Source organism: Mobula hypostoma, chromosome 1 (assembly GCF_963921235.1).
Source record: "Mobula hypostoma chromosome 1, sMobHyp1.1, whole genome shotgun sequence".
NCBI classification, from domain to species: domain Eukaryota; kingdom Metazoa; phylum Chordata; class Chondrichthyes; order Myliobatiformes; family Myliobatidae; genus Mobula; species Mobula hypostoma.
Genome location: NC_086097.1, coordinates 193,169,864 through 193,194,031, shown reverse-complemented (window position 1 = coordinate 193,194,031; position 24,168 = coordinate 193,169,864). Strand labels below are relative to the sequence as shown.

General features: G+C 39.7%; 1 protein-coding gene across 15 annotated transcripts in view; it reads right to left on the bottom strand.

Moving 5' to 3' along the window:
- The window catches only part of dlgap1a (discs, large (Drosophila) homolog-associated protein 1a), an 890,995-nt gene that overhangs the window by 66,216 nt on the left and 800,611 nt on the right, over positions 1–24,168 (bottom strand). For all 15 annotated transcript variants that reach the window (XM_063062219.1, XM_063062200.1, XM_063062175.1 and 12 more), the window contains 2 exons: positions 7,044–7,408; positions 1,822–1,907 (listed from right to left, as the gene is read on the bottom strand). In XM_063062219.1, the coding sequence (XP_062918289.1) occupies positions 1,822–1,907; positions 7,044–7,408 (451 nt within the window). The remainder of the gene's footprint in view (positions 1–1,821; positions 1,908–7,043; positions 7,409–24,168) is intronic.

Sequence of the window (24,168 nt, the reverse complement as noted above, 5' to 3'; positions counted from 1 at the left end):
CTGCGGTGGGGAAGAGACTGAAAGAAGACCCAAAGAAGACCCACCTCTTTGCAGACTGTGGATTTACAAGAATGAGGTGACAGATGCAAGTGTCTACCTCACAGTTTATCCCTAGCAGCTGCATGACAAAGGACTCTCTGATCTAGGGCTGTTCCCAGAGTCTCACAGCGAGACAGATATCGAGTGCTGCTGGAAGGTCATTAACTTAGGGAAGGATGCTCTTTGGTCTGTCCTAAACTTGTTCTCCCAGCACAGCATGATATCTATAAAGCAGGGGTCCCCAACCCGATCACAAACAAGAGAAAATCTGCAGATGCTGGAAATCCAAGCAACACACACAAAAATGCTGTAGGAACTCAGCAGGCCAGGCAGCGTCTATGGAAAAGAGTAAGCAGTCGAGGTTTCAGGCCAAGACCCTTCATCAGGACTGCAGTCCTGATGTCCACGGACCCCTTGCTTAAAGGTGTTGGTCCATGGCATAAAAAAGGCTGTAAGACAATGGTGCGGAGAGGCTCAGTCCAGGCTGCATGAGTATGTGCTGAGGAGTGCACTGAGGCTTGGTGCAATCAGTGCTAAGATTTTGTGGGGAAAGATCACTGTCTAGGCTCCTTCTGGTCCTACATATGGAGGGGAAGGCTGCATGGGGAAGTCCCTCGAACAATAAAAGTGTTCTCACCTCAGGAAGCATGAGAGGGGCAATGGTGCTGTGAGTATTTGTGGTCTTTCTTTAAAAGTTCACACTACTGAATGCACCAAGCACAAATGTAAAATTATTACTCTGTTTTGTGTGTGTGTGTGTGTGTGTGTGTGTGTGTGTGTGTGTATATATATACATGTGTACACGTACGTACCAGACAGTGCCTCATCTTTGCAGTAGTGGAGGTCATGTACCAGCGTGTCGGACTGGAAATGGGGATTGGTATTAAAATAGCATGTTTGGTCACCTTGCTGCTTGTGGATGGATCAAACGTGCTGGACAATGTGGATATATATGTACACACACAAACACTGTTTATATACTACTAAAATCATGAATAAAGTCTATTTTTGAAAAAATAGCCAGAATTAGTTCTTCCAGCATGTAGCTGATTTTTTTTAGATTGAAGATGTGATTTTATATTGTCTGTTTCAAATAAAAAATATTAAAATAGAATAATTAAACTGCTGTATTAATATTAGAAGATTGAGTAAGATGAGATAATCAAGAGGAAAAGAGCAATTATGCAGTTAATATTTTTGTTCACCTTTTCTATTAAGTGGTCAAACATACACCAAATATGCTGCAGTGTATTATAGTTCATCTGGTATCTGGTAAAATACTTATAAAACTAATTAAACAGTGGCATTAGTAGAAAACTTTTCCCCTGTTTCAATACATCCAATTTACTTTCAATCACATTTAACTTCACTTTCTTCTGTCGAATTCCACAAAATGTCCTGACGAGGGGTCTCGGCCCAAAACGTTGACAGTGCCTCTTCCTAGAGATGCTGCCTGGCCTGCTGTATTCACCAGCAACTTTGATGTGTGTTGCTAGATAATTTGTTTTTTTTTGTTTGCGGTAGCAGCACAGTGCAATACATAAAATTACTACAATACAGTACAAAAGTCTTAGGTATCCTAGCAAAATATACCACAGAACTGTATTTTCCCAGATGGATGGGAAGTGATGCAGCAAATGACTTTGCTTATCCATAGCTATAACTGAACAGTACCCAGAGCTATCAAGGAGCATTGAAATCCAGAGGTTCATTATGTAAACAAGACGTCTGATTTGCAATATGTGAATTAAGTTGTGTGAAGCATCACAGAAACTGACTTACCACTTCTCTGTCTCCACTTGAATTCCTACTGACTGAAATTTGTTTGTATGTGTATCTGCTAAAGCCATGTGTTCTGGACCATCAACCTAGAAGAAGAAGATAAAAAGAGAATGCTGTCTGTTATTCCAATTCTGTTAAACCTGCACTTAAGAAAATAGTGCAATTTAGTCACAAAAACATGACATATTTCAGGAAAAAAGTGCTTTGCATTGGTTAGAAACAAGGCAGAAAGTGTTGCAACGATACCAACTTACAAGCAAACAAATGCATTACGTACCTTAACATACAGTTGAAATTAGTACAGATTACATTGGTTCAAAGCATGGATTTCAAAACTGTACATGCTCACCTTTGTAGTTGTAATATAATAGTAAAAATGATTCTCGCAAATTAAAGGTAGTACGTGAAAACTAGGTTGAATTTGTCACTTTGATCCTTGGCTAACAATGCAACAATTATGCTGCATATATGTAAGGTGTAAAACTGATTAGGAACACATTCTGTGGTTAGCTTTAGGTTAACATTTGCTAATTCAGGAAAACATAAACTTGTAAGGAATCAACTGCAAATAAACATCCTGAATGATTATGAGTTTATTCACATACAACTGCCTTGGAACGAATCCAGGATTGTGTACATGGAGATTTGAAGTCATTCTAAAATATCCAGACAGCCAAAAGCTTGCTGTGGTGATGTAATATTTCAGATTGTTCAAGGTCTATTTAAGTGAACACATGACAGAACTTACAATGTGTTAGTAGACCTCACTTAGCATTTCCAAACATCTCCTTGGTCACTGATCATGCAAAGTCATGGCTACGTTCACATTATCTACGTAAGCAAATCCACATCTCAGACAAAAGGATTGAATTAATACAAAAATAGTGGCAGGACTTTTCAGTTAATGTGTTTTCTAGGTAGTGTGATTCAAATGCTAGAGTTTATAAGTGATGCATCGTGACAAGCCGGAAATCACTCTGCTATTGACTCAAGAATATAATTTAAATATTATAACTGTGAAGAACGAACAAGAGAAATGGATTAGACTTCAAAGACTTGGTTGAAGAGTTGGTATGAAAGCAAAATCTTGAGAACATCCCAATTTACAGTTTTAATATATAATCTGGAGTAGTTTAAGAATGCCTATCTTTAAGCTTTCAATGAAAATCAATGATGTCTACAAAGTGAGAATAGATACATCAGAACTTCGTAGAAGCTGTATTACCTAAAGAGTTGGAGGAACTCAGCAGATCAGGTAACAGGGATAGGAACAAACAGTCGACATTTCAGGCTGAGACCCTGATTTCGTGCATGTTGCTCTGGATTTTCAGCATCTGCAAAATCTCTTGTGCTTGTCTAAACAGTTCCCTTCTATGCAAACACGAGGAATGCTAAAATTTCCATGATTTATATTTAAACATGGAGTAAATTTATCAGTATGTTTTACATCAATATAGTATATTTCTCTACTGGAAACAATTGAGTCAGTTGGGGTGATATACTGCGTCCGGTGCTCCCGATATGGCGAGATCCGACACAGACTGGGAGATCGTTTCGCTGAACACCTACGCTCTGTCCGCCAGAGAAAGCAGGATCTCCCAGTGGCCACACATTTTAATTCCACATCCCATTCCCATTCTGATATGTCTATCCACGGCCTCCTCTACTGTAAAGATGAAGCCACACTTAGGTTGGAGGAACAACACCTTATATTCCGTCTGGGTAGCCTCCAACCTGATGGCATGAACATTGACTTCTCTAACTTCCGCTAATGCCCCACCTCTCCCTCGTACCCCATCTGTTATTTATTTATATATACACATTCTTTCTCTCTCTCTCTCTCCTTTTTCTCCCTCTGTCCCTCTGACTATACCCCTTGCCCATCCTCTGGGTTTTTCCCCCCCTCCCCCTTTTCCTTCTCCCTGGGCCTCCTGTCCCATGATCCTCTCATATTCCTTTTGTCAATCACCTGTCCAGCTCTTGGCTCCATCCCTCCCCCTCCTGTCTTCTCCTATCATTTTGGATCTCCCCCTCCCCTTCCTACTTTCAAATCTCGTACTAACTCTTCCTTCAGTTAGTCCTGACGAAGGGTCTCGGCCCGAAATGTCGACTGTACCTCTTCCTAGAGATGCTGCCTGGCCTGCTGCATTCACCAGCAACTTTGATGTGTGTTGCTATCTTATATAAACACAGATTTAATATCCCAACTGCGTAAAGGCTAGATTTTCTGCATGACTGGCTGTGAATGGGTGAGTCATCTAACCTGTATTTTCTCATTCCTTTGAGTGACTGAAACCTTTACTCAGGTTTTTTGGAGAAGGTCTGGTGAGTCCATGCTAAGCTTCAGGCCGAGACTTAATGATTAATTTATTTATTAAGATACAGTTTGGAATAGGCCCTTCGAATGCACCTCACAGCAATCCCCGGATGTAATCCTAGCCTAATCATGGGACAATTTACAATGATTTACATTTACAATGTAAATTTACAATTTACAATAACCTACCAACTAGTATGTCTTTGGCACGTGGGAAGAAACTGGAGCACCCGGAGGAAATCTACTCCTTTCAGTCAGCAGTGGGAATTCAACCCAGGTTGCATGTATTGTAAAGCATTGCGCACCGTGATAGTGGGGGGGGGTTGAGGGGGAGGAGGAGGGTGGAGGAAGAGTGGGGTGATCATGTTCAAGAAAGGAGACAAATTCAATTGGAGAAGATAGATTAGAGGGTCCCTGCTGCCAATTTAGAGCCAAGCAAAAGTTCTCAACTACCCCTTCCCAGCTGAAGAGAGCTCCTACCAGAGTCACCATGTGGACTCTGCCTAGCAGGAGTCCCACAGGATGACCATAATCAACAACTGAAAAGCTCTCTTTCAAAAAGCTTTTCACTCCAATGACTGAGAAATTTATTTAGTTCTCAGAAACTTATTATCACTCAATAACATGCGAAATTGTGCGGAAGCTGGAAATCCAAAGCAACGCATGCAAACTACTGAAGGAACTTAGCAGGTCAGGCAGCATCTATGGAAATGAATAAACAGTCCATGTATTGGGCCGAGAAGGCCCTGATCTCACTTCTAATCTCAGTCATCAATTTATGACACACAGATGATTCTTCCCATGTGCACACTCAAAAACTGAGCTCCAGGTTATTGCCGACTACTTCACTGAAGCATGCGAAACAGTAGATGTCTGGAAAATAATAGTCCTCTAGCGAGCTGTCTCCTTTTCTCAGAAGCCACCTCCCATTAAATGTGGCCATTGACAATGAATTTTGCCAATGCATCAGCTTAGATTTTGGCTGTCTGAGGAAAAGCTTTAAACCCAGCACCAAACTCATAGCATATACTATGCAGCTTCTCTGAGCTTGAGAGTTGTGGATAGTCTATAACAGGCTCCAAAGCATTGATGTAGTACTCTGTATTGCTTTCTTTAAAATCCTATAAAACAATTGACAGGGTAGGCTGACCAACATCAGCATTGTATAGCAGGTCAATGTCATTTTATTGGCAAAGCATTGGCCCCAATTTTAATATAACCCATTCAATTTGGAATAGGATGAGTTCAGAATCCATGCTATCTGATTATATGGTAAACTGAGCTAATGCGATCACACAGATGGGTAGGTTATAAATTAGATCACAAGACCATAAGACATAGGAATAGAATTCAGCCATTTGTCCCATCCAGTCTACTCTGCCATTTAATCATGGCTGATCCTTTTTTTCCTTCTTCGGCCCCACTCTCCTCAGAACTTTTGATACTATGTCCAATTAAAAAACTATCAAGCTCTGCCTTAAATACACCCAACAACCTGGCCACCACAGCTGCCTGTGGTAACAAATTCCACAAATTCACCACCCTCTGGCTAAAGAAAGTTCTCTGCATCTCTGTTTTAAATGGACACTCCTCTATCCTGAGGCTGTGCCCTCTTGTCCTAGACTCCCCCACCATGGGAAACATCATTTCCACATATATTCTGTCTAGGCCTTTCAACATTTGAAAGGTTTAAATGAGATTTCCCCAACCCTTCTAAATTCCAGCAAGTACAGACCCAGAACAATCAAATGTTCCTCGTATGATAACCCTATCATTCCCGGAATCATCCTTGTGAACATCCTCTTAAACCTCTCAAAGACAACACATCTTTTCTTAGATGAAGAGCCCAAAACTATTCACAATACTCATAGTGAGGCCTCACCAGTGCCTTATAAAGCCTCAGCATCACATCCATGCTCTTGTATTCTAGACCTCTTGAAATGAATGCTAACATTGCATTTGCCTTCCTCACCGTCGACTCTACCTGCAAGTTAATCTTCAGAGTGTTCTGCACAAGGACTGCCAAGCCCCTTTGCATCTCAGATTTTTCAACTTTCTCCCCAGTTAGAAAATAATCTTCACATTTATTTCTTCTACCAAAGTGCAAGACCATGCATTTTCCAACATTGTATTTTATTTGCCACTTTCTTGATCATTCTCCTAATCTGTCTAAATTTAAATTGGGCATACATTTTAAGCACACTTCATTTCTAATTGGTGGATTAGATTAAAACTGGGGCCTTCTAATCATAACCTCACAACTAGCAAAGGCATTTTCATAGTGAAGCTTTTTACTGTTATTTTCTAAGTGTGACACAGCTCATTCTACTCTAATGTAAAGCAAGAGATCTTCATAGTCTTCTGGGCATCAAAACTCTAGAAATTAGGTTGCTTTGAAGCTGTTATATACATTGTAAAATGCATTCGGCCTTGGGTCAATCAATCATAGTTTGTGGCTTCCAGTGTTCTAATAAATAGGAAGAATGAAAGAGTGTTAATAAACAAGAGCCCAACTTGAAGAAAAAAAATACCTCACAACAGAACCCTGAAGTTTTCAGAAATCACAACAATTTATTTATTTTATGTGCCTTGGAGTCACAACTGATATTAATGGGATGTAATAATGCAAGCATGCTTTTCATTCCTGGGGGCTTCTGCGATAGAGGCTAATGAGGAAACTCTGAGGTACAACCCAAGTTGACCTGAAGTCACTTCAAATATAGTTGTAGCTCACAAATTAAGGCAGTTGACATAATTAAGTTGGATGTTATTCTCATTATTAGCATCATAAAGAATCCTTCAAGATACTTATATTTAAATTCTTCTCTTTATTGTTTTAATGCTAATCCATTTAAAAGTAACATTATCTACACTGTCATTAATACAAGTACAAAAAGGCACTCACCTGTATTCCAACAGAAGAACATTTGCTTTTCCTCAACACATCTCCTTTCAGTTCCTCCGCTGGCTGGATTCCCTTGTCATTTGCTGGTGTGTTGTCAATGTACTGTTGACTGTTAGATGGTCCATGAACCTGTGCATTTGCAGCTTCGATAGCGGCAGTTAAGGCTTTGACACTATCCAAACTTTCTGTGGAGTTACTTAATCCTGACTGGCTGTTTAGATCACCCCTCTGGGTATGTCCATCCAAATATGCATCCTGCGCAGATTCTGTGCTGCTCTGTGCAGTGATTGAGATGAATGGTTTAATTGTGGTCCGTGGTGGGACTGGAGGAGGATTTTTCTTATATGTAGTAATACACGATGACACTGGTTAAACAGACAAAAGCAGAATGTCAGATATCTTCTAAGCCCCATCAGTAAATGTAATAGTACCTAATGTCTTCATCAAACAATGGAAAATTAGTTAACTGTGACAATGGTAAATAGCTCTTCTCTTCTTGTTCAATGAAAAGAATATTGAAACTTTTTAAAGGAAATTAAAATTATTTCACGTGACTTTTTTTGACCCCGATGCAAAAAAGCTTGTAAGTGTGTGATCTGCCATTTTAAGAAATGTAAAGTAAATACATTAGGGTTCAGGGCCGTAGAATGCAGAAATATTGACAGTTAGACCTGACATCACCATGTGCAACATTTTATTAGTCTCTGGAAATAATCAAGTGAAGATTAGAAAGCTCTGGATAAAGGTTTGCACAGCTTGTTGTCTGGCACATTAGATATTTGTCAGTCGTGCTGGGTGTGGTCTTTCATTGATTCTATTACGGTTCTTGGAATTACTGAGTATGCTTGTAAGAAAATGAATCTCAGGGTTGTATTTGGTCTCATATATGAACTTTGATAAATTTACTTTGAACTTTGAAGATGTTTTAAATCTAAAATTTAAATTATATGGTCATCTGGTGCTAACTGCTTAACTTGTCAGGCTGTATGTCAACTTGTTTTTCTGTGCAGTAACCTATTTTCTCAGTGTAACTGTTAAGTGAGTTATCAACATATGATATAGTTGTTACAAGTATATTAATTATCATTCCCATTCAAGACTGACCAACTGTAAACTTCAGGTGTCCAACACCAAAATGGTACTGTATTTTTCCCTTTGTGCTTTCCTCAACTATCAAGGAACAAGACCAGGAGATTCAGCTAAAAGTCAGAGATAAGCAGTTATCCCAGGAGTGGCCAACAGTCACTCTCTGAACAAATCATGTAACTTTCCTGTTAATATTTAAAAAGGAAATGTTGCAATGAGGAATGATGTCACTTGATGTGCGTTTGGTTCTGGATTCAAGTCTGCAATGAAATACTTATGCTGGAAAGTGTCCAGTCAAATTTCCAAAGCAATGCAAAGTAACCTGGAATTAACAGTTACCATGTTTCATTCCAATCCAAAGTATATTTTTAAAAGCTCTCTGTGATATCCTTGATAACCTGATTAGTTTTTACACTTTAATCAACACAACTAGAAATATATTAACTGGTACTTATTACTGCTAGGTTTGTTATGGACTGAGGCGCTGTAATTCAAAGATTCTGAAGTACATTTATTATCAAAGTACATATAAATTAAGCAACCTTGAGATTTGTCTGTTTACAGGCAGCCACAAAGCAAGAAACCTGAAAGAACCCAATTATAAAATAGAAAGACCAATACCCAATGTATAGCAAAAGAGAAAACAAACATAAATCATGCAAACAATAGAAGCAAGCAAATTGAATGAAAGGATTTTGATCCATGATCTGTTTCTCTCTTCAGATGCTGTCTGGCCTGCAGATCTCCAATAATTTCCAATTTATTTAATTGCTTCTGGGGGTTTGCTTCACGTAAATTGACTAATGCATTTTTGTTACACTGTTGTTACCATACTTTATGCATACTGTACACTCAATGGCCACTTTATTATGTATACCTGCTTGTTAATGCAAATATCCAATCAGCCAATCATGTGGCAGCAACTCAACACATAAAATCATGCAGTCATGGTCAAGAGGTTCTGTTGTTGTTCACACCAAACATTAGAATGAGGAAGAAATATGACCCAAGTGATTTTGACCATGGAATGATAGTTGGTGCAATATGAAGTGGCTTGCGTATCTTAGAAACTGCTGATCTCCTGGGAATTTCATGCACAACAGTCTCCAGAGTTTACAGAGAACAGTGCGAAAAACAAGAACGGCTAGTAAACATCAGATCTGTGGCTGAAAATGCCTTGTTAATCAGAGGGGTCAGAGGAGGATGGTCAGATTGGTTCAAGTTGACAGGAAGGCAATAGTAACTCAAATAACCACGTGTTAAAACTATGGTGTGTAGAAGAGCATCTCAGAGTGCACATCTCAAACCTTCAAGTGGATGGACGAAAGCAGTTGAAGAACACACAGGGTTCCAGTTGCTTCAAACCGCACTACAAACAATCAATTATATTGTAGAGGAAGGACTGTTATTATAAGGCAATTGACAGCTAGACCCCATATATTAGGGTTCTACAAATAGCAAATGAGATGAATGAAGTCAATCTTCTTTTTCCCAGTGGTATTGGTTGAGAAATGAATGTAGCAATGTCATGGGGAGAATTCCCTGCTTTTCTTCAGATGGTCAAACTTCATCATTCAAATTTAACCTGTCAAATAGATAATAGACTTACGTTTAATATTTCTATGAAGAAGCAGTTTCATCAAAAAGGAAGCACACTCAGAGCTCTGTACCAATATGTCAGCTTAGTTTCTGTGATCGGTCTCAGAGTTCTTCCACTGAACCAAAATATTAAATGGAGTATTTTAAAAAAAGCTTTCTTTTTTATGAATTGAATAATAAAAGGGTTAATACATTGTTACATCTTACAAATAATCAATTGTTTAATATATTTTTTTTACAGGACTCAGCCTTCTCACAGCAGCAAGATCATTATTGTGAAGATGTGCAGAAAAATTATTGGGAATTATAACTACTAGGCAGGCAGTCCATAGAACAAGCAAGAAGCCCAGTTTATTTTTAAATTCAGGCATGGTGAGCTTCTTACTCAGAAAGGCCATTTAGAAACTCCCCAACCACTGCTTGAGTATTGAGGGAGGGAGAGAACAGCTTCTGGTCCCACAAAAACTAATCCTCTTTTTGTCTGTCAATGCCTCCACTTCTTGTGTGACAGGTTTTACTGAAAAGATTATGGCTGAAGGGCATTTTACCAGGTATAGGATTTAAATGTCTATTGGCTTCTATATACATTGTTGAACCTTGATGTATATGTATTCATGGAGTGCCATCTAGGTGGAGGGAGTTAAAATTCTCCTTGAAGGATCAGTTAATTAACTTGCACTGTAGAATTTAATTTCGCAAAGTATGACATTTGAAATTTGTACTTGATCATACGAGGAGTTTAAAAAAAAGACAGGCAATCCTGAGACGACCAGTAGTCACACAAACTGCTTCTTGGTAGGTCTGTAGATGGCTATTATTACTGAAGTGGTGTGGGTGTCTTGTTTGTTTTTCCACTGCAAGACACTCATTATCCAGTAGTTGTCCTCGAGGAGGCGGCTAGAGGAAACTGCACATTTGTTGTCAGCTGCAAATCAAACATTTCAGGGCAAATAAGTTGTAATTTTCAGTTAATGGAACATGAAATATTGAATTATATTAATGTTAGATCTTACATGTGCAGCTCTATTCTGATCACAGAGGAAATGGGAGATAATTTCTGGAGCTAGCAGCAGCTGTCTGGGGAACTTTTGTAAAGGACATAGAAAGACTGATTGTATTTTACGACAAGGTCAGGCATGCAATGGCAGGGAGCAAGAATGAGGCTGGAATTGGCTAGATCAGTGTGAGGCCCGAATCATTTTCTATCCCAGTCTCATTTTTATTCTGTAGTACTGTCTCTACCTGAAATAGAAAGGGGTGAAAAGGGCCAACAGCCTGGAATATTACCGTGTTAGGCCCAGCATACGGGAACAGAAACAGTGCAGCTGAGGTAAACCATTTGACTTTTTGAGCTTCTCATTACGATCATGGCTGATCATATATCTCCCTACCATATTTCCAATACCTACTGATGTCTTTTGTGCTGAGAAAATTATTCCCTTCTTAATATTCAGTGACTTGTCTCTTCAGAATTCTGTTTTAGTAGATTTCAGACTTGCCACCTCTGAGAGAAAGAATTTCTCTTCCTCTCAATCCTAAATCACTAGCCTAGTAATCCAGGTCTGTGATCCCCTCATCTTGTACACCCCAGCCAGATGAAACACCCTCCCTGCATTAAGTCTGTCACAATTTTGAAAACTTCGCTTCGATCTCCTCGTTAAGATTTAGTGTAGAGCACACCAAAGTTACTCAACTTAATCTGTTCTTGGTGTTGGTTCAAGTTCCGCAGCCTGGAAGTCAGGCCCAGTGGGCTGGAATTGATATTGGGTAAAGCCAAATGAGATCAAATGAATATTGGGTGAGAAGCAAGAACATGCCAGGAACTTCTACATATTTAGTCCACACGGGCTGCGGCATCAATGTGCTGAATGTTATGTATGTAAAGCAGTCCCCTATTTATCCAATCGCAACTTGCTCCGTAATCTTATATTTCATCTAAGGGAACAGGAGGAGCTAATGTAATGTTACCTTACCATCCAATCCTCATCATTCCTGCAAACTCATTGTGTGTGCTGGTAGGATTAAAAATGAGTCTGTTGGAAACTGATCTTTAAGGGACTTTTAAGATGCTGAAAGTTATAAGTATACCTGATCACACTGGCCACACACAGATATGGTTATGTGTTATGCTGTAATCATACAAGGCCTCAATTTGTTTCTTGGCCCCAGAGCTAGGATGAACAGCTGCAGTCTGAAGCAAGTTATTACAAGTCTTTGCATTGTGTGAGCTGCTACTCCTTTCTGATAAGCTCCGATATATGCACCACCCCAGGTTTATAACCAGAAACCATGAGGGCTGCCTCACCTTGCTCAAAACAAAGCTGCAGGCATCCAGACTTGTCAAATTCCTCTGAATTCCACTGACAGCTAAATCTAGTGTGCCTCATGTACATACAGCTTCCCCCACCCCCGCCCCCTAGCAATGCAAATGAATTTAGCTAGCTCTTCTTTCAGTTAGTCCTGACGAAGGGTCTCAGCCCAAAACATCGACTGTACTCCTTCCTAGAGATGCTGCCTGGCCTGCTGCATTCACCAGCAACTTTTATGTGTGTTGCTTGAAATTCCAGCATCTGCAGATTTCCTCGTGTTTGTGAATTTATAATGGTTGGTTTAAAATCATTATCCACATCAATTGTAAAAAGATAGTACATAAACCAAACAAAAGATTGCAGCTGCTGAAACAGAAAGAAAAAACTGGAAATGATGGAGACATTCAGCATGTCTAGATTCATCAGGTCAGAGAGAAAAACAGAGTAGTAATTTCAGGTTAATGACCATCCAACAGAGTAGTTTCTGATGATCTGTTGTGCAGAAGCCCCTTCCTTTACTCCCTACACACTGATGACTGTGTGACCAGATTTTGCTCTAACTGCATTTACAAATTTGTAGATGACACCACTGTAGTGGGCCGGATTTAAACAAGTACAAACCAGATTACAGCAAGGAGATGGAAAGCCTCGGGCACTGTGTGAAGACAGTAACCACTTCCTCAATGTCAGCAAAACTAAAGAGTTGATCATTGCCTTCAGGAAGCTGGGCTGAGGGTACACCACTGTCTTGAGAGCTTCAATTTCCTAGGTGCAAATATTAACAACTACTGTCATGGTCCACGTAAAAACTGCTATTGCCAAGGAAGCACACCTGCACCGCTACTTCCTCAGAAAGCAAAGGAAACTTAGCAGGCCCCTGATGACCATCACCAATTTTTACAGATCCACCATGGAAAGCATCCTATCCAAGTGCATTACGGTTTGATATGGCAGCTGCTCCTTACGAGACCACAAGTAATTAGAGAGTTATAAACAAAGCCTGGTACATCAAAAAAGCAAGCCTCCCTTCCATTGTGTCTACACTTCCTGCTGCCTTCAGAGAACAACCAACATAATCAAGGACCCCTCCCTGTCTCTTCTCACCTCTCATTGGGCAGAACACACAAAAGGTTGAGAATACGATATGTACTACTACGCTCAAGGAAGCGTGTATCACACTTGAACAGATCTCTCATATGATTAAGATGATACCTTGATGTCTCATCTACTCCGTCATGGCTCTTGCACTCTGTCTTCCTGTACTACACCTTTTTTGTTACTGTAACACTATGTTCTGTATTCTGCTTTGTTCCCTTTTGTACTTTCTCAATGTATTATGCATAGAATGATCCGTCTGATCTGTTAGGCATACAAACAAAAGCTTTTCACTGTGTCATGGTATATGTCACAATAATTAACTACTTACCAGTTAATTTTGCTATTTGACACATAAAGAAATCATTCCTTAATATGTGCATGTTGTGGCCAAAGAAATGCTCCCTCAAATTTGTGGATTCCATTCAGAAACACATTTACAATATTGTACCTCAACTTCAATAAACTTCCTGATGGAGAGGATTTAGTTTGTCGGACAAAGAGGCAAAGCTTCAGACCACATCCCTTCTCATCAGAATCAAAGTCACACTACCCTCGGTATTGAGCGACAGTATGCCAATGACACTAGCAGGTTGCCAGCAGATGCCCAAAGTCGGAATTCCAAATCATTGTTTACTAGTTTACTGAATTGTGTGAGAGAATGGACTTTATGCTAAACACCTGCTTAACAGATCTCTACCGATTTTCCCCTGCCCTACAATAATACCCACTGACAATAAAGGATCACAATGAGAGTCTGGAAAACGTGGACTCCTTCCCATATCTTGGAAGCCACAACTCAAGTAAAGGGTGAAATTCAACACTGCCTCCAATGGATCAATAGAGCCTTTAGCCAAGTAAGAAAGAAAATCAAGACCTCACATTTGGCAGAAATAACATGTTCTACCAGGCAGCAGTAATCCCCACTCTACTGTATACTTCACAGGCATAGATCTCTAAACACTGTGGAGATGCCACTAATGCTGTCTTATCCTCCAAATGCCTGTTAATGTAAATTCCCTTTCCCAGGACAATATTTTCAATACTGAGGTGTTAATTACATTTAGTCACCTTTGTTGGGCACATTGTTCATCTGCCTGACCCCAAACACCTCAGAAAGACAGGTTTCTTAATCTGCTTGTCCTGTCGCAGTATTATGCTGTTAAACTGAAGCATTGCATCATACTGTATAGTATGGCTGACACTGCAAAATTGCTTTAGTGTTCAGCTAATAGAGTTTTTTTAATAAAATAAAGAAAGAACTTAAAGGTTTAAGTAAATAATCTTCGTGTATGCCTGTAAATGAATAATGCCATCCATCACAGATGAGATCTTTGTTATGGCAAAACATTACAGAAGGATAGGGGGTTGGTGTGGGCAGTGGAGTGGTGCTAATAATTCAGGTACATTCCCAAATCCTCTCTGAAACCACGTATCTAACTTGCCGCCATGCAACAATTATTGGTTCATGAATACACAGAATGGAAAGGGGCATCAGGGAGCCACATAAAAGCCCATTGAAAGTTCTACCCAGCAAATATTACTGGTCAGTCTCCAGATCCCACTCATCAGCTAATTCAGAACTGGTAGCCACTCGGGACACAGAGGGACTGTAAAACAAGGATTGCAGAGATCAGTATCTAGCTGGAGAGATGGCAGAAGTAACAAACACCAGTTTACATCCCCCATGATTTTTTTTTCTTCAAGCAGTTTGTGGGGATCTCCTGATAATAATAACTACTTTATCAACTATCAAAGAATCATCCTAATGATAACCTGAAACTAGCAATCATGTTTCATTTACCTGGACTTCGCAAAATTGATTTGTTTGTTCTCATATAAAACCTGGAATATAGGCAGATAGATCTGGCAACAAGAATACTAGGTGAAATCCATGCAAGTCTTGGTTTTGGACCAAATGTTCTACAGTGATGTGGAAAGCATCCATACGCTATGATTTTAATTAGAGGAAAACATCAATCACTTAAGAAGGAAATCAGGAGGCATGAGGTTGCTCAAGCAGCCAAGGTGAAGGAGAAACCCAAGAGATTCTATAGATATATTAAGTGCAAAAGGATGGAAAGGGACAAAATTGGTCTTCTGTAATATTAGAGTGGTCATCAGTGCATGGAGCTGAAAGAGATGGGAGATCTTAAATAGATTTTTTGCATCTGTATTTAATAGTGAGACAGACACAGAGACTTCACTCAACCTCACTCGCTCCGTTACTGAACTGTTCCCTCAACTTACGGACTCACTTTCAAGGACTCTTCATCTCAAGTTCACAGCATTTATTGCTTATTTGTTTATATATTTTTCTTTTGTGTTTGCACAGTCTGTTTGTTGTCTTTTACGCATTGTTTGTTTGTTCATTCTGAGGGATGCCGTCTTTCATTGATTCTATTGTGTTTTTTGGATTTTCTGTGTATGCCCACAGAAAATGAATCTCAGGGTTGTATATGGTGACATAGGTGCCGAAGGAATCTAATGTTGTTCTGTTTTTAAAGCATAAACTGGGAAACTGTAGGCTTGTAAACTTGACATCAGTAGTGGGAAAGTTATTCTAAGGGACTGGATATATGAGTATTTGGATAGGCAGGGACTGATTAGGGATAGTCAGCATGGCTTTGTGTGTGGCAAGTCATGTCTAAACAATTTGATAGTGTGTGTGTGAGAGGGGGAGAGGGGGGAGTGGGGAGAGAGACAGGGAAGAGCGAGGGGGAGGGAGAGAGACGGGGAGGGAGAGAGACAGAAGCCAGCAGATGTGGTGGATGTGGATTCGATTTCAACACATAAGAGAAATCCTATATACAAAGGTAGTGGACTGGCTCAGCACATCACGGATAAAACATTCACAACCATTGAGCACATCAACATGAAACATTGTTGTAGAAAAGCAGCAGTGCTCTTCAAAGATCCTCACCACCCAGGCCATGCTCTTTTCTCATTGCTGCCATCAGGTAGAAGGTTCAAGTGCCTCAGGACTCATATCACCAGGTTCAAGAACAGTTACTACCCCTCAACTATCAGTGTCTTGAACAAAAGGGGATAGCTACTCTCATTTAAGGACTCTTTTATCTTGTTATTTCATGCTCATTATTTATTATCTACATTTATACAGTTAGTTTCCAGTTTCCAGTTCCTGATGTTTACAGATCCTGTTTACAGTTACTGTTCTATAGATTTGCTAAATATGCTCGCAGTAAAAGAATCTCAGGGTTCTATGTGATGACATGCATGTACTCTGATAATAACTTTTACTTTGAACTTCGAATAAGTACATGAATGGAGGGGTATGGTCTGGGCACAAATCAATGAGATAGCCAGATAAATAGTTCGACATGGACCTGACGGGCCAAAGGGCCTGTTTCTGCACTATAGTGTTCTATGACTCTATCAATGAACTTGAACTTTGTTTTTTGATGTGCAAACAAAAATTGCTCTTATTTCTGACGTAGTGTGATACACTCACAGGCATATGCTTCTTACCCCCACATTGTCTGTACCTTAATAAGACATTCTTCAGTATCATTCCTATTAAACAATGCCAGCGATGGAACAGGGTGCAGCCATGGGACGAATGTTTTAATAATTTGACCCAAGTGGCTTCTCAGATGACAGAAAGAAGTGCAGAATCTGTTTCAATGACATGCTTCAGCAGTAAGATGACAAAGCAGTGAAATGCTTTTCATCAGTTTCAGTTTGATTTCTGCCAGATGCATAATTTTGAAACACCGATGACCCTAAACTTCCAGACAGCATTGATAACAAACACCAAAGCTGACAAATTACACAAGAACGCATTAGAACTACCACTCCCATCATGAGTCACAGAGCAGGAAATAACTTATGGGCAGAAAATTAGGATTTGTTTTCAAAATCTTCAATGGATCTGCTACCCACATGCTTTCAGAAATGCAGGTGGTGAAAAAATATCCTATTCCTGCTGTTTACAGTAGTTTATAACAGATACTAAACATGTTAACCATAATGGGATTGTTTAGCAAGTATGTCCTAGAATTTTGTTCCTTCCATTTTATCAGCTCACTTTGCTAATCTGCAAAGGGTTGTTTGTAGAACAAACATCAAGGGAACCGCTTCTGCTGGAGGACAAGTTATACAGCTGCTTTTGAAACATCAATTACTCAGTCGCTAGGCAAGAAAAATCAGCTGCGCTGCAATTAAAAACGGCCAAACTAAAGGCAATTTAACAAAAGGTTAACAAAATGCCCGACTGCCTTTGGTCTCCACTGGTTGAAGAAAGCAAAAAAATCTCTACAAATCATTATTGTGGAGCACATTGACCTATTTTAACCTTAAATGGAGATACATATGCAATGTGTAGGACAAAGAAACTTTCTGGCATTAAGCTAAATAAACTTTAATAATTATGCTGTTGATGGTGACAGAAAGTTATCAACATCACTATGTTCCTCATTCATTTTATAGATGTATAACTTCTCATTTATCTGTTATTTTTATGCGATACTGACTAAACACTGTATGAGTTTTTAACAGTTTTCTTTTTAACACATGAAACTATGGCTGATGAAATGGGCAGCATGCTTGCAGATTAAGGTTGGGAAATTCTTCTCTGCTTCAAGTCACATGTTACAACAGACTTTTTGGAAGGTTGCTTTGGGTTGGGAATTGGTGAGGGGAATCATATCTATTTCTTGTGCTGTTTTCTGACACTGATATTCTTCTGCACCCAAGGACCAAGGTGTTGCCTGCAGAAGTACAGCTTGTACATATACCAAGGCTCTGCAGTCACCCACCATTCCAAAAATTGTGGAGTTGCAGAGGGGATGTAAAAATCTGCAAGTGGTGGAATCTGGAGCAACACACCAAATTCTGGATGAACTCAACTTGTCAGGAAGCACCCATGGAAGGAAATGGACAGTTGATATTTTGGCATGATGTTTGTCAGGACTAGAAAGAAAGAGGAGAGACTGCCAGTTTAAAAAAGTGATTCTTCTAGGGTGCATCACAACCTGGTATGGAAGTTGTTCTGTCCAAGACCGGAAGAAGCTGCAGAAGATCGTGAACACAGCCCAGTACCTCACACAAACCAATCTTCCGTCCTTGGACTCACTTTACACCGCACGCTGTCGGAGCAGTGCTGTCAGGATAATCAAGGACACGACCCACCCAGCCAACACACTTTTTGTCCCTTTTCCCTCCGGGAGAAGTTCAGGAGCTTGAAGACTCATATGGCCAGATTTGGGAACAGCTTCTTTCTAACTGTGATAAGACTGCTGAACGGATCCTGACCCGGATCTAGGCCGTACCCTCCAAATATCCGGACTTGCCTCTCGGTTTTTTTGCACTACCTTACTTCCCCTTTTCTATTTTCTATTTATGATTTATAATTTAAATTTTTAATATTTACTATCGATTTGTACTCCAGGGAGCGTGAAGTGCAGAATCAAATATCGCTGTGATGATTGTACGTTCTAGTATCAATTGTTTGGCAACAATAAAGTAAAGGAAGGGGGAGCAAGAGCTGGCAGGTGATATGTGGACGCTGGCTGTGGTGGCGAGGGGTGGGGGTGGTGGTGAAAGGCAAGTGAGAGGAGGAGGAATGTCGTGATACAAGAATCTGGGAGGTAATAGGTGAAAGGCTGAAAAAGATAGAATCAGATAGGACAGTGGACCATGAAATAAAGGGAGCTTGCACTGCCCAATTACACCCATGCAAACAAAACTTACTAACTTGTAGGTTGGAATGTGGGAAGAAACTGGAGGACCTGGAGGAAACCCATGTGGTCACAGGAGAACAGACAATCTCCCTACAGGCAGTGATGGGAATTGAACCTGCGTCACTGATGCTCTGATAGCACTATGCTACTGTGCCACTCATTATGCCATCCAGAGTAATGAAGGTTAGTATTTCATCTGTCTTCTGAACCACATTAGCTTCCTGTACTGGCACTTCAAGGGTCCTGTGTTCTGCAACACTCCCAAGAATCCTAACATTTGTGAAGAATGTTGTAGCCTTAGTAGTTTTCCTATGGTTTGAACACAAGAAACTCCACAGACGCTGGAAATCCTGAGTAATACACAGAAAATGCTCGAGGAACTCAGCAGGTCAGGCAGCAACCATGGAAAGGAATAAGCAATTGATGTTTCTGGCTGAGACCCATCATCAGCACGGGAAAGGAAGGCGGAAGAAGCCAGAATAAGAAGGCTGGTGGAAGGGGAAGGAGCACTAGCTAGATGGTATTAGTGAAGCCAGGTGCAGTGTAGGTTGGTGGGTGGAGGAGGGAGGGGTGAACCTGATGGCATGAACATTGATTTCTCTAACTTCCAGTAATTTCTTAACCCTCCCCCTTCCCTCTACTTCCACCATTTCCCATTCTGGCTCACCCGCTTGTCTCCTTTTCTCTCATGGTCTACTCTCCAGTCCTACACGATTCTTTCTTCTTCAGCCCTTTTGACCTTCTCCACCTGTCACCTCCTAGTTTCTCACTTCATTCCCCCTCCCCCACCCATCCACCTTCCCACTCATCTGGCTTCACTTATCACCTTCAAGTTTATGCTCCTTCCCCCTCTCCCCACCTTCCATTCTTGCTTCTTGGCCCTTTCTTTCCAGTCCTGAGGAAGGATCTTGGCCTAAAATGTTGACTGTTTATTGCTTTCCGTAGATGCTGCCTGACCTGCTGAGTTCCTCCAGCATTTTGTTCGCTTACTCTCTTGTTCTTGGAAATCAGCATTCAGCATTATAACAAGAGGGATTTGTGAAAACAGTAAACATTGTCAGCAGATAAGGCAGCATTTATGAAAAGAGAAACTGTTATTATTACAGATAAAATACCCTGACAAAGGACCTTTGGCCAATACATCAACCCTGTTCCTTTCTTCAAAGATGCTGCCCAACCAGTTGAATGTTTCTGGAATTTTCTGTTTATATTTCAGATTTCTAGCATCTGTAGATTTTGATCTTCAGTCTTGTGGAAATGTTGGGTCCAGTACATTACTATAGTTTGCAGAGAAATTGTTGCACGTATTTGAGGAAGGACATCAGTACCTATTTAAAGACAATACCAGCTTTCAGCTTCAGGGTGCTTTCCAGAGTTTATATTTATTCAACCCCTCAAGTTTCTTATAAATAAGATGTAAAAAAAATCTGTTAAAAGAACCTAATACTATAAAATTACAAGAGCTTTGATTCATTTTTGTTTCTATCTGGTCTACTTCATCTTATCAGGGAAGCAAATAAACAGAGTTGAAATGCCGAAAGAGTACAGGGATAGAGACCGAGAGAAGCTGGAAGTTCACTTGTTGTGTACGCAGACTATGTTGCAGGTTACTTTCTGGATTGAGAATAGTTTGAGGGTTGAAAAGAAATATCAATCGAGAATGGCTGTCTGACAATGCACAAGCTATTTTCTCCAAAATCGGGATTGCCTACCCCTGTGACTTGTTGCTTTTTTCTAGTATATGATTCCCAGTGAAGTGTACGTCTCAGAACCCGGCCCAGCACAAGCAGCTGAGCTCTTTTATGTAAGATATAAAAAACAAAGTAAAATACAAATATAGTGTCCTTTATCATCCATTGAGGCTCAGAACACACGCCAGCCACTCCATGTACCAGTAACATTGCAAAGGACAAGACTGTCATATGTCGAAAGATTGGAGCGACTGGGCTTGTATACTGAACTGGATACTGATTGTGGATAATCAGCCATGATCACAGTGAATGGCAGTGCTGGCTCAAAGGGCCGAATGGCCTACTCCTGCACCTATTGTCTATTGTCTATAAAGGATATCTGACAGCTCATTACGTTTTCTTATCACTAGCATGCTAAAAAGAAATGACGGAGTGCATACTTTGCCAAACCACAATACTAAAAAATTATTACGGGTTCAATTTTGATAAAAATGTTAAACTTATTCCTCTATTGCTGCCCTGTTCTTAGAGTGGTTTACACATAAGCTACTTCCTCCTTAGTTTTGTACTTTTCACAAGGAAAGACTAATTCTGAAGATGCAAACTCATTCCCACTTTACCCTCAGATCTGAAAACGCATCTCTTCTATAGTACCTATTCTTTGAAATTCTGCAGCTCCCTCAGTCATAAATGACTATTACTATAAGAGAACTTACTGCCCTGTTATTTTGTTCTTGGTGAACTAAAGACTTGATTACTTAAATACAGGCTGAGTACCCTTTATTGGAAATTCCATAATCTGAAAACCTCCAATATTTTAAATTCTTTAGAACACTGACAAGACATCATAAATGGAAAGTCCCACAAGGTGCTGGGAAAATTACCACAGGTCTCTGTGCATCAGAGACAGTTTTGAAAAGTAACATCACATAGGTAATGAACAGATGTTAATGTGAAATAATAAAAATGCATGAAATGAAAAATGAAGATCTTGAATGCATATTGTAAGAATGGATTTGTCAGCATCGGAGTGAACATATGCCACATAACGGTATGCCAATCGGAAAACAAGCAAAGATCTATAAAGACAAACTAAAATTTGAAGGGAATTGTGAATATTCAGCAGGCTGATTACAGAAATTTAAGAAAAGGTAAGGCATTACATTTTAAAGATAGTATCTGCTGATCATGAAGCAGCAGAGAAATTCATTGATGGGTTTGTGAAGGTTGTTTCTGATGAAAATCTAGCAGCAGAAGAAATCTACATTGCTAACTTTTTTTAGGTTTTATGTAAGACATCAAAACAAAGTAAAATACAAATATAGTGTACAATAACCTTTTAATCAAAACAGGCAAAACAGCAGTGAAAACCTGCCATTGTTTATTGCTCAACAGCTGATTCAAGTATTCTTTCCTGATGCTACTGCGCTGTTTTTGTTACCCTGCACACATTAAATTTTAATTATATTAATAGCATGTAATAACTTTTACTGTTAAGTACATACGTGCAATGAACAAGTGTAAGACAAAGACTTAATTCAGATTTGAAACTGATGGTGATCCCAAGCTACTTCATTATATTTTCCAAAATCCAAAACGTTTCCGGCATCGAGCATTTTGTATCGGGGTACTCAACTTGCATTGCGACAATCTTTGAACAACTGCATCAACATACATTAACATCCACCAACAGCCCCAACCCAGTCTATTACTTCATGTGAAATTCTTTGTAACTCCCTAAATCACATTTTACTAGATTAATTTTGGAGAACAATCAGTGAAGTCAAATGAATGAATGGGTATTTAAGCCAAAGCAGCAAATATAGATAAGGACAATTTGAAATAAAGGCAGAAGATGTTGGGAATATTAAGCAAGTCAAAAGTCTCTGTGGAGAATGAACCTGAGTTCTAAAATGTGAACTCCATTTTAACTTTGTTGTCATTTATGGATGGTTCCTTCTTTGTTTACACTGACATTTGCTGCAGAGGCAGAAAGCTTCCCTGTTTCTGTCTTCGTTCCAGCAATTATTGAAAGAAACTGTGGGGCTGCACACAAGATCAAACATAGACAGAGGATCAGTGGAATAGTGAGGGAGGAGAGGATGATAACGCTGATGGAAATGAAGTAGGATTAAACCTTTGAGGAGTATAGATACCAGAAGGCTTCTAAATTATCATCTTGTTGTAGATTCAAAAAGCGCACTTCACTAAAAGTAGTCAAGTCAGGGGATTTGAGAGTCAGACTTTATGGAAGTCAGAAGTTTATTTATTTATATTTATTTATTGAGATACAGCCAAGAATTGGCTCTTCTGTCCCTTTAAGCCGCGCACCCAGCAATCTCCCAATTTAATCCTAGCCTAACCACAGGACCATTTACAATGACCAATTTATAATAAACTACCAACCAATATGTCTTTGGACTGGGAGGGAGGAAACCGGAGCACACGGAGGAAACACACATTGTCACAGGGAGAAAATACTAACGCCTTACAGGCAGCGGCGTATGGAAGGCAAAAAAAATACAGATGATGAATATCTGAAATAAAAACCAGAAAATGCTAGAAATACTGACTAGGTCAAACAACATCATGTTGGAGACTCCTTCATCAGTCCTTGGTATCAGGAAGAAATGTGAGATTAAGGTGGGAATGGAGGGTTGGGGGCTGAGTGGGACTCTTGATAAAGGGTCTTGGACATGACAGGAGACCCTTCTTCCACATGATGCATAATTTGCTAATAATTTTCAATGGTTTCTGTTCTTATTTCAGTTTTCCAGCACCAGCAGATTTATTTGTTTTCTTCTGGTGTAGAATGTGTTGTCATCAGAACAGATTCAACAGAGGGCAGACAGAGTTCAGTGAGCAGGACATCTTAAAGTAGTATAGATTTATGTTCCTTGAGATCTTAGACATTTTCATGTGTCATATATATCTGTTTCCTCCTTCACATTCTTTCTTTTGGCCTCACCTTTTAAAATAAGACAAGCTATTAGTGTATAATATTCCTGTTAAAGTTGATGTGGTAATGGTTATAAGATGTAGGCCAAATATCTTTGACAAAAATTCATGCAGAAATTGTACCTGTTTACATTCCTGGCTGTGTTTCTCTGTCAGTGACAGCTAAATATGCTGCTGGCTCAGTTACCAAAATTCTGTACTTATCTGGGTTTTGCATTTCTGTGGGAAAAGAATGTTCTGAAACATGAACTAAAGAATTTCTCATTTGTTAGTGAAAGAGAATAGAATAGAAATTTGGTTCAATCAAGAAGTTTGTGTACAAACATACATTTCACAACTGGAAGAAAATTACGCCAAAGTGTTTGATCATCACCTCCCTGGAATGACATGGTGTTACTCCTTCAAGATTGATCTCCGAAGCCTGTTGTTCTTACCTACATCCACTCCTACCTCAAGTAATCCCCACCAACTTCTCAACTTCATTTTCAAACCATCTTTCCATCCTACCCACTCCTTCAATCCCAAACACAATATCCAAGAACAGTGCTGGTTCCTTCCCTTTCAAACCCGCCATCCCAGTCCCCTTTCCTGCTTGCGGGTACTCCATAACCACTCTCAATGTGCCATTCACCTGCCTTTGATCCTTGTCTGCAGGTTGGTCAGTAATGTACTGTCAGAAAAGCTA